Consider the following 10,633-nt stretch of genomic DNA (forward strand, 5'->3'; position numbering starts at 1 on the left):
GAAAACTGCTTATCTCATAGATGAAGATGTGGAATACATTTAATGAGACTTGAAATTATCAATCATCTATTAAGAAATATATAAATATAATCCAATTTTAGGTTTTAACATATGAAAGTGATTTCACTTTCAGAAAAATTAAGGAAATGCATGCATTAAGAGAGAAAGAAGGAATAATATGCTTCCTATATCCAATCCAGTGAATAAAGAAGAAATGATGTTGGCTTGTGGAACCCAGCATTCACCATTGAAACCATGGGTTTATAAAAATCCCAAAGTTTTTTTTTTTTTTTTTGTTATCAAAGCCAAAAAAGAGTTCGGAAATCAAACATTTCCTTTTTGACATTAATACTAATAAAACTAAAGAAGTATTTGGGTGTGGGTGATTAATTGCTTGCAATGACAAGTCACCCAACAGGTCTTAACGCAGGGAATCTTTTCCTGTTTGAAATAGTTTCATGGACCCCGTCTTGACTAGGAACTTGCCTTGAAGGTCTCCTTGGTTTACTACTTTTACCCCAGATAAATAGAAACAAAATTGCTTTGGCTTTGGCTGTAACTGACCCTATCTCTGCAACTTCATCGCAGGTGGATTGAGGGAGTAATTAGGAGAAGCATGGGTAGTGAGGATACCATATATGTTGCAGTGGGGGGAGTTGAAGAAAGTGAGCTCACTTTGTTATGGGTTTTACATAACCTTAAGCCTCGGAAAGTTTGCATTCTTCATGTTCATCAGCCTTCCAAAATGATCTCATCCAGTAAGTCAACTCTCTCTCTAGTAGTATATGAATTTGGACTGTTGATTTCTAATGGTTCTTTGAGATTCTTAGCTGCATGTAATCTGATTTTTTTTTTCCTTCTTTTTCTTCCCTCCCCTTATGGAGTGTACGGAGTCGATGGGAATTTAGCTGAAATCATTTTTGATCAACAACAAATCAGAGGTCTAGAGGAAGTTGGAAAGGAAATGATGAACCGGATCTTGGATGAATACCTTCTTTTTTGTAGTCAAGCTGGGGTACTATTTCTTCTTCCTCTACTGACTGCTCATTTAATGGCTCTACTGAACTCAGCAGAAGACCGTGTTTGCTTAATGGAAACTTATTTACTTCCATTATTTATGGATTTATAGGGTCTGTAATCAGAGAGTTGTACTTTTTCTTTTTTTCTGAAACAGTTCTTCAATATTGTGTAGGTCAGTGCCATAAGACTACATATCCAGATGGATGATGTTGCAAAAGGGATTGTGGAACTGATTCGTCGGCACAATATCAAGAAGCTAGTGATGGGCGCAGCAGCTGATGAGCACTTCTCAGAGTACAAATAATTTTGTTATTAAACTGTTCTCAGTTTCCTTAAACGGTCATGAATGATCTTACTTTCTTTCTTCACTCTTCAGCTGAACTTCACTTTTTTATTGCAGGGGAATGTGGCTGATGTCTGAGAAAGCACAATATGTGAACGAAAATGCACCATTTTCATGCCAAATTTGGTTCATTTGCAGGGAGCACCTTGTCCACACAAGGTAGCTCACTGATTGTCACTAATGAGATTACAAGTTCCAATTGCTTCCATTGTAATGACATCGAGGTCTTTACTGCAGGTTTGAAACTGGGCAATCATCAAATGCACCAAGTCCATCTGGCTCTAGTTATTTGACAAGTTCTACTGAAGCTGCTGGTATTTTTGGCTCAACTGTGTCCGAGGAAAGAGAGGAGAGTGAATGTGAGATTGAGCTATATGATGTGCTTCACTCTGGAGAGGTTTGTGATTCTTTATCAATGCCCCAATATACCATAACACTATAGTACAGTAGAAGTTCATTTTCCATAAAAGCTACATGTCAAGAACGTCTACATTCATGTTCTCTATTGTCATATGTTGATTATCACCACTGCCATTCCGTCGTCTTTATAGCTTAGTCTTGACCTGGAAGCTGAGGAATGAAGCGTTTTTCAGATTTGAACTGATGTATGCTGATGCCTTTGAATGGTTCATGGTTTGTTGGCAGGAAGGAAGTAGCAATGATCAACTATTTGATCGACTTGAACAGGCACTGAAGGAAGCTGAATCATCGAATCAGAAAGCATTTGAAGAGTCCGACAGGCGAGTTAAAGCTGAAATGAATGCTACCCGAGCTATGCGCCAAGTAATGTCTTCTGCATTTCAGGCTTTGTTTTCCCCTCTTCTATGAAGTTGCAAATTCAGATTTAGTATGGTTACTTATCCCTGCCCTTGAATTGTAGGCAAAAATGTTAGAAAGGTTGTACAATGAATGCAAGAGAGAAAATGAGACAGCACTTGCGAAACAGAATGAGAGCCTTGAAAATATTAAGAGGCTGAGAGAAGAGCTTTCAGTTTCTAGGGAACAAAATTCTATACTGGAAAGCCAAGTTGCCAACTCAGAGCGCAGGATGAAACAATTGGAAGATGAATTATCATCAGCCTTGGAGCAGTTACAGGTTTCCCTGAAAGAACGAGATGAGTTGCAAATCGAGCTTGAAAATAGTCATAAAGTGATTGAAGAGCTTTTGAGAAAACAAGCAGAAGAGACCTCAAGCACACATATGGACCAATTCAACCTTGATCAGTTGTCTGTATCAGAGATTCATGATGCAACTTTGGATCAGTTAGAGATTTGCCAGAAAGAAAAGGATGAGCTGCAGGTTGAGCTTGAAAATACTCTTAGAATAAACAAAGAGCTTTTAAGAAAACAATCCGAAGATACCTCAAACTCTCATTTGCAGCAACCCTTTATAGAGTTCTCTCTGTCAGAGATTGAGGAAGCAACTGAAGACTTTGACCAATTGTATAAGATAGCAGAAGGAGCTCGAGGGAGTGTATACTATAAATGTGCCCTACGTCACACTGAAGTGGTTATAAAGGTGCTCGGCCGAAATAGCTTTCAGGATTCCAATGAATTCCTACGGGAGGTACGAATCTAAATCATACATTCATTAGGCATCTTAGATTTTATTGTTGTCTTTCAGTTTAAAGGCTAACATGCAACTGTTGAGAGTAGAATTTTTAGAATCAAAGATGTTACCGATCTGCAATAGAATGAAATAGAGTATGCTCTACTGTATTTCAGGTTGATGATTTGATTAAATTGAGGCATCCGAACCTAGTAAATCTCATTGGAGCCTGCCCTGAGAAAAGGGCTTTAGTCTATGAATATGTTCCTAATGGAAGTCTTGAAGATCATTTGAACAGCAGGAACGACATGCCCCCACTGTCATGGCAATCTCGGATGCATATAGCTACTCAGCTATGTTCTACACTAATGTTTCTACATGCTGGTAAACTAGTGCACGGCAACTTAAAGCCGGGGAATATTCTCCTCGATGACAACTTTGGCTGCAAACTTAGCGACTTTGGATCTTGCCGTGCATTCTCTCTTGTTGAAAACTCGAGCAATATGACAGAATCAAGCAATCCGAATCCTTACCTTGATCCTGATTTTCGTAATTCAAGAAGAGTATCTCACAGTTTAGACTTATACCCTTTTGGCATCATAGTATTACAGTTACTTAGTGGGAGATCAACTCAGGGTATAGCCGAGAGTGCACAAAGCGAGCTATTAAATGGTGGAAATCTGAGTTCCTTCTTAGATTCTTCAGCTGGGAACTGGCCACACCAAGTTGCGCAGTTGACTCACTTGGCTATAAGATGCTGTGACATAAACCGAAGCCGTCGACCTGATCTTGCTTCAGATGTTTTGAAGGTACTTGAAACGATGAAACCTTCCGTAGCCTCAATAGCATATGCTCCAGAGTCCAACGAAGATGGCGAACCGCCATCTTATTTCATTTGTCCCATTTTACAGGTTAGGTTCGCTCCGTTTGGTCTTTCATTGAGTAGATTATATAGTTGAATCCAATAAAACATAGTTTTCCAATTGATATTACAGGCAGTTATGAGTGATCCGCATATGGCAGCTGACGGTTATACTTATGAAGCAACTGCATTGCAGGATTGGCTGGCTGACCATGATACTTCCCCTATGACAAACCTCCGGCTTCCAAATCTCAATCTTATCCCCAACTTTCCTCTTCGTTCTGCTATTCAGCAATGGCAGGAAAACCGTTGAAACTCTTTCTTGTTCCTCCAACATGTTTGATTATTCCCCCATGTTGTCTCTTTCATGTTTATAAAAAATAGTGTAATACTATGATTCCTATATGTTGTTTGCATATATATTATAATGTCAGAGTTCAGAAACCGAATACTTTATATATCTAGAATTACAAAAATATGTATCTTGCGTTATTGACAACAAATATATATTATATAAAGGAAGCTGTGAATAAGAAAAGCAAAAAAAGAGTTGCAGATGTTGATATTTACTGATATGTTGAATGTGATCCGGGTTCTCAAAGAAAAAAAGAAAATTACTTCCATGGAACACAACATTCATGCAAAAAAAATCACTCAGAACTGCAGTCTCGAACTCATCTAATTCTTTCTCATCATCTGATCATAGGGTTACAGAATCGACTGTAAAACTCCTATAGAATTAGTTGAACTGGATTAAAAGTTACTCTGTTACTTGTCAGTCTCTATAAGTGTTGAAAATACTGCAAATATAACATGCTTCTCTACAACCTGAAAGGGTAAGAGCTTTTCAACTGATTTCTGTACTAGTCACCAAAACTGGCGAACAGTTGAGCTACTTATTGTTCACAGTTTATTACCATTATTCCTTTTGTTCTAAGGGCTGAAGTTGCACATGCGGACAAGGTCTTTCTGGTTCTCCTCTTGTCCAGAGAGTTTTGAGATCACCCCTCTTCTTTCCCAGTGTAATTAAGGTACCTGCAACCATGCAATAGATGAATAAATGGTAAGAGAAATAAAGTGGAAGATGACATTTTGTCGGGTGTTTATGAGCATGGCCATGTGTGTTACAGCGACCACACTGTTTTTAATCTCATCGACACTTACCAAGTGTGAAAGGAACAATGTAAAGCAAAGCAGGTTGGCCATGTCCATCCATCAAGTTCAAGGCGACATACGTGACCAGAAGACCTGTGGAGTGAATTTAAGGAATAGAGAATTAATGGGCAAGACATAAGAGAAGTAAAAGGAAGCTGCAAAATAATATTCATATTGCACAATACAAGGGGTCCAACAAATCTGAGGGACAGTTGAAACAATGTAAAACTCGAACTTGGCTTGGTTCCGTCAAACTCCCCACATATATCAACTGGATGGCTCAGCAAGTTTACAATTTGTCATACCTAAACCATAAGCAGTCATTGCCCATACAAAGTATCCTGCTCGAAGGCTCTTCTTTGTCATCCAATCATATCTGCAAAATTCATCAATACTATCAGTCAATGAACAGACTAAACATAAGAAACAAATCTCTTTGTTTGGAACAAAACTAATTGCTGTAACATTTGAATGAAGGTAAGACATAAGAGTACTCCGGAAACAAACAAAAACAACAATTTCAGGTTTAAACAAATATTTGTAAATATTGCCACTAACAAATTGCAATCAGCATCTTTTGGCTTATGGTTAAATCTTATAAGGTCTTAAACCATACAAAAGCATAAAGAACCAGCAAAGATAACAAAGATCAAATTTAATTTCTAAATCCTGTGGAAAGCAGACAGCTGAGGTTCCAATATTCAAACCTTAGAGAAAATGCCACAATCAGTCCAGGTAAGATTATGTCTCCAAATCCAATAACACTGTAGCCACCCCAAGGATCAAACATCCGTGGAATTTTTAGTAGCACTGGTATGCCATCCTCTCCACTCTTATCACCACGAGCTACCTATATAGAAGAAAAATAATAAAGATAACGTCATTTCCTCAATGGTCCAACAAGTCTATAGAAAGAATATCAACCCCTTAAGATCTCCAATGGTGAAGAAATAATGCTCATAATTACTTACAACTATCATTACACTCTCATGAAACCACCATTTGGAAACAAATACCCAGAAGATATCGTACAAGAAAGCACAACCCAGAAGAACGGTTCCAACCTGGTTCAGTAAAGAATCACCACTAAAGAGCATCAAAAGAATAAACCGACACACTTCAATTATTCTCAAATGTAAACTAGCTACATGCATGTGTATCCAGTATGTACAGACCTATGGACAAGATAAGACCGATATAATACAAAAAAGTGCATGTGTCTCTAAGCAGTAGGTAGAAAAAAGCCAAATAAATGAAGGTACTCACCTTGAGATTTGGCACACGAACAATCTGAAGGACTGTGATTATAAGTGCAATGCCCTGATTGAAAAGGCAAACAAGGAGGTTTAAATATCATCAGTTCCTCACAGAAAGAATGTAAATCAAACTAAGTTCCAAGCATATTAATGTTCAATGTGAAGAGATGTCACTACTAGCAACTGAGGACATCAGATACAATACAATAAAATCAACCGATCAGCATTTAAGCACTAATCACAAACATGATGGTTAGATACAAAAAAATGTGGTCTTACAAGAATATCTTGACCTATCCAGGCAAATGAGATACGCCGATACACTGCCCAAACAACAGCAAATGTTATGCAGAAGGGGCAAACAGCCAGTGTCAGATGCGAAACAGCTCCAAAGAAGGGTACTTTAATAAATGATTCTGCATAGCGTCGAAACCACCTGAAACTACATGCATATTTAGCTGTCAGTGTCATATGACTTATAACTTGCTCACTAAAACTTGAAAGTAAAGCATGTATTCTAGGGAAAAGTGTTGCTTTTAGAACATTGTAAGACTTCCTTGTTCCATATCTTCATGAGAGACTTTGGTTTTCATGCTGTTTAATTACAGTCATATTGAAGCAGAAGAATCAAGAGGATGTACACGTAAACACGCAAAAGCACCAGGGAAGTAATATGCATACCATGCTAAAAGTGCCCCCAAACACGTTTGTAGGCCCTGGAAGCATAAGGATAACAAGGATCAGCACTTATCTTAAAGAAACATCCTCAACCCCCAACCCTATGCCCTTTTTATCAGGCCTTGTCTCAAGAGAATGTCAGGAAAATATAACATGCAAATCAAATGCGGCTTCTGATTAATTAAGTTATACACCCAGGCATATTTATTCAACAGATGTTTTTGAATTGAGGTTCAAAAAAATTGCACAGACAGGCATGGGTTCTCGTCAAAATCTTAGCCTCCGTAAAAACATAAAGGACTAGACATCACCAAGTCCACCAAAGAAACTATGAAACAGAGACAAATGCTGGTTATCTATAAGGAACAAGTTGTCCCTGATTACAGCTTCTGAAACTGGTATCCCCTCCTAGGGAACAGATTCAAGATTTTCATGTTGAAAAAATTGTTTTCTTCCCTGAAATGGCATGCATCTGATAAAGTTTCCTGAAAAGTGTTCAGACATAGATCATGGTGCTCGATGTGCACAAGATGCGCATGTGCAAAAAAATGTAGCTTTCGCCAAATGGCTTCTTAGTTCATAACCATTAGTCACATTTAGTGACATTGCAGACTGTGTGAATTAATTTAGGATAAAGTTTTCCAAAGAATCACAGACCAAAAACAGGAATAAAGAAGCATATAAATACGAGAAAAGAAGACTAGCAGCATTAGTTAAATCATAAAACTCCAAACAAAAATATTGAAATCTGTAGGAGAAAACATGAAGTAGATCAGTAATAACTTGTGAACTACCAACAAAAAGATGAAAGGAATGACCCACACTGAGCTAAGCATACAAATATATGAAGACAGGCGCACCTCTACTCCACCGATGCAGAAAAGAACCACCAGAACCTCGACAAACCAGAATGACATTAGCTTGTAAAGCATGACCAAGAAACATGAAGCAATTACAACAAAGAGAATTGCTGATGTTGTATTTATGTCAACAAAACCACTTGAACCTGCAGCTCCTACTTGTAGAAATTCTTCTGAAGCATCCTGTGCAAACATCATCAATCAGCATAAGATAGTGATGAATGATTGAATTGTACTGAAAAAGCTTAGCTACATATATGCTAGAAGAGAATTTCAACAAAGAATGCATAAAATTAAGGTATAAAAGTGACCTTGAGTAGCTTCTCTTGCTCAATAGCAACTTCTCTAGCCGTCCATGCAGACCAATAAGAGGCACACAAGATGGTACCAACAGCCATTAGCCACAAAAAAACTTCAGCAATATCAACTGCTGGGCGCTTTGGAGAGTAAAGAGCAACAGACACTACATAAAGATGAAAATTGCAGACAATTTAAAATCCATCTGACAAAATGCCGTATAGGTATTCCCATCCCAAGCAAGGTAAAAGATCAGAAGAAAGCATTTTTCTGGAACAGCAAAAAGGCAGGATCAAGTGTGACAATGGTAATAAAAGAAATGCATAAGAAAGAAAGTCATACCCATGGTGGTGTTAGTTATATATTTTTCCAAACGTGAACCAGCATCCTGAGGGAGCATGACAGCCGGTATTTTTATATTTACATCAGCATCAGATTCACAAACCATCTTGAAGAGTTCTGTAGAATAAGATTAACTGATTCAATCTTTAGAAAGCAAATACAGGTTTTGGACTGCTGACAAGTGCCCAAACCTGTAAATAATTAGCCATAAGAATAAATTCTATCATTTTTAATGTAACATTTATTTTCCTTTTATGATTAAGTTGATTAAGAATCTGATACTACCACAATCGTAGCTCAACTAAGCTCCAAGGACTGCAAGTGTTGACATCACAAACAGCTATACAGAATGTGGATGAATAAAATGCAATGATATTTAAACACGTATCATGAAGAACAGGAAATGCAAGATCATGAGCAGTTTTCTGATCAGAGTTGTGGTATGGCTATAGTTGAAAAACGGAAAGATGTCATAAGCCAATGTAAGCCCACAAAATTTCTTCAAATTTCCAAATTGAAGCAATAATCTTATCATGCATCTAGCACAGAAAATCTTCTTTTTCTTTCAGTTCAGACACAAAAACTTACTATAAAATGAGATGAGACCATCTGTCAAGAGAATGCCTCTAATAAAGGCAAGTAGTACATGAATGAGCATAGGGTATGGAATTAATTTTTACCACAACAGGCCATCAAGATGGACAAGCTCTTACTAGTTGCACGTAAAAGGACATGAGATACCTGTTTGGTTGTTTATTATGAGGATGGCAGAAGCACCAGCTTCTTCAGCAACATTTGCCTTCACTGTGAAACTACAGTTACCTCGTTGCACCAGAATGACTTCCCCTGTAAGCTACCAACAGAGAGGATGTTCAAGATTACGAAAGAGTAAAGGAACCAGAGTAAGGGAAACTGATCAGATGAAAGCACATGCATATGTCAGGAACCTAATTGGATGAATACATTGTAAAAAGGATCAGAATTTGAAAACCTTATTCCTAGGTTTGCTGCAACAATCAGGAGGGTCTGCAAGTGCAAGTTCGGTATGGCTTGCATGTTTTTCCTTCGACTCCAAAGTAGGTCCAAAACGAGCGCCAACACCAACATACTCATTGTCTTCTAAACCCTCAACCCAGGTTGGGACTTTTACCTATAACAAATTGGATCAATCTAATACAAAATCCATATTCATAATTTACATTAACGATGTACCAAAGAATATGAATAAAGCAAGAAAAATCATTATGACTAAACAAGTACCATCTCTAATTCAATTTTAAAAGGGGAGCAAAGAAGTAACAAAATCTATTATTAAGTCCAACATTTAGAAGGGGAAAATAACAAACAAAAAGATGTCAAAGTATTAACTATTTACTTAACTTTTGTAAGCTGAGTTCAATTTGCAAATATTAGGAGATTAAAGACATTCCAATGGAAAGAATCCAAGTATAATGCACTTTGGATCTACTTTAAAATTAAGCCTTCCTTTGGCTGTTAGGAAATGTCTACAAGTGCTTCACCATTCCAATATTATGACAAAAGAGTCTTCCACAGATTAACCCAAAATAACTATTTAGCTTCGTTTAGATAAACTATTCTTTCCAATGCTTAAAAAAGATAATGTATTTCCTCACCTAGCCTTAATAACAAAACAAAAACCTATACCATAGTTCACGATAATTTAGCTCAAAGAAAATTATACAATTCATTATCCTTTTGGATCACCAAAAGATAAAATTACTCGCAATAATTTTCATCAGGATCAAAATCATCCAAACAAACCCAGAAAATAAAATATTCCCAGCAATCAAACAGGAAGAACAAAAAGACAGTCATAATTTAGAGAAAATAAATCTAAAAAAGGAAACAGTTAAACTACATATCAACTTTAAAAAAAAAAAAATCTTAACCCGACAATAAGTAGAAAAAGAAAAGCAAGATTCTTTCATCGTTCATTTTCTTAGCAACCAAACAGACATCAATGAGAAAGCTAGGGGGAAAAAGTAAAGGTAGTAAAGTATAGGGGGTTTTTTGTGGGAATACCAGAACGAAGTTATTAGAACAACCAGGTCTCTTTGGAGCAACGTTGTCGATATGAACAATATCTCCAGCCGAACCCAACCTGGCACTCAAAACTACAACTAAAATTACTATAAATACATCCCAATTTATTTCCATATTTAGAAAGATTTACCATAGGAAATAAGAGGATTATTGGTTTTCCTCCTTTTCTTTCAAAGAGATAAATGAAGGGGGGGGGGGGGGGAAACG

At 37.2% G+C, this 10,633-nt stretch overlaps 2 protein-coding genes across 5 annotated transcripts; one reads left to right on the top strand and one right to left on the bottom strand.

Moving 5' to 3' along the window:
- The first annotated feature begins 352 nt into the window (after nt 1-352).
- On the top strand, nt 353-4,218 carry LOC105796996 (U-box domain-containing protein 33). Of its 2 annotated transcripts, XM_012626902.2 has the most exons (10): nt 353-493; nt 589-758; nt 885-1,015; nt 1,193-1,314; nt 1,421-1,522; nt 1,601-1,760; nt 2,009-2,146; nt 2,244-2,930; nt 3,089-3,823; nt 3,908-4,218. In XM_012626902.2, the coding sequence occupies exons 2-10, from the start codon at nt 617-619 to the stop codon at nt 4,085-4,087; spliced, it is 2,397 nt and encodes a 798-aa protein (XP_012482356.1). In that variant the 5' UTR covers nt 353-493; nt 589-616; the 3' UTR covers nt 4,088-4,218. The 2 variants fall into 2 exon arrangements, with proteins under 2 accessions (XP_012482356.1, XP_012482350.1); XM_012626896.2 differs by lacking the exon at nt 353-493 and having other exon boundaries at nt 538-758.
- A 195-nt stretch (nt 4,219-4,413) lies between these two features.
- On the bottom strand, nt 4,414-10,633 carry LOC105797014 (signal peptide peptidase-like 4). 3 transcript variants are annotated; one of them, XM_012626936.2, is made up of 15 exons: nt 10,406-10,633; nt 9,354-9,512; nt 9,104-9,215; nt 8,363-8,479; nt 8,035-8,186; nt 7,724-7,906; nt 6,867-6,901; nt 6,465-6,627; nt 6,196-6,249; nt 5,901-5,993; nt 5,637-5,779; nt 5,235-5,305; nt 4,939-5,022; nt 4,692-4,809; nt 4,414-4,602 (listed from the first exon to the last, which is right to left on the bottom strand). In XM_012626936.2, the coding sequence occupies exons 1-14, from the start codon at nt 10,538-10,540 to the stop codon at nt 4,694-4,696; spliced, it is 1,617 nt and encodes a 538-aa protein (XP_012482390.1). In that variant the 5' UTR covers nt 10,541-10,633; the 3' UTR covers nt 4,414-4,602; nt 4,692-4,693. The 3 variants fall into 3 exon arrangements, with proteins under 3 accessions (XP_012482390.1, XP_012482381.1, XP_012482399.1); XM_012626927.2 differs by having other exon boundaries at nt 4,414-4,809; XM_012626945.2 differs by lacking the exon at nt 10,406-10,633 and having other exon boundaries at nt 4,414-4,809; nt 9,104-9,208; nt 9,354-9,503.

The sequence above is a fragment of the Gossypium raimondii genome, chromosome 7 (genome assembly GCF_025698545.1).
Source record: "Gossypium raimondii isolate GPD5lz chromosome 7, ASM2569854v1, whole genome shotgun sequence".
Lineage (NCBI taxonomy): Eukaryota > Viridiplantae > Streptophyta > Magnoliopsida > Malvales > Malvaceae > Gossypium > Gossypium raimondii.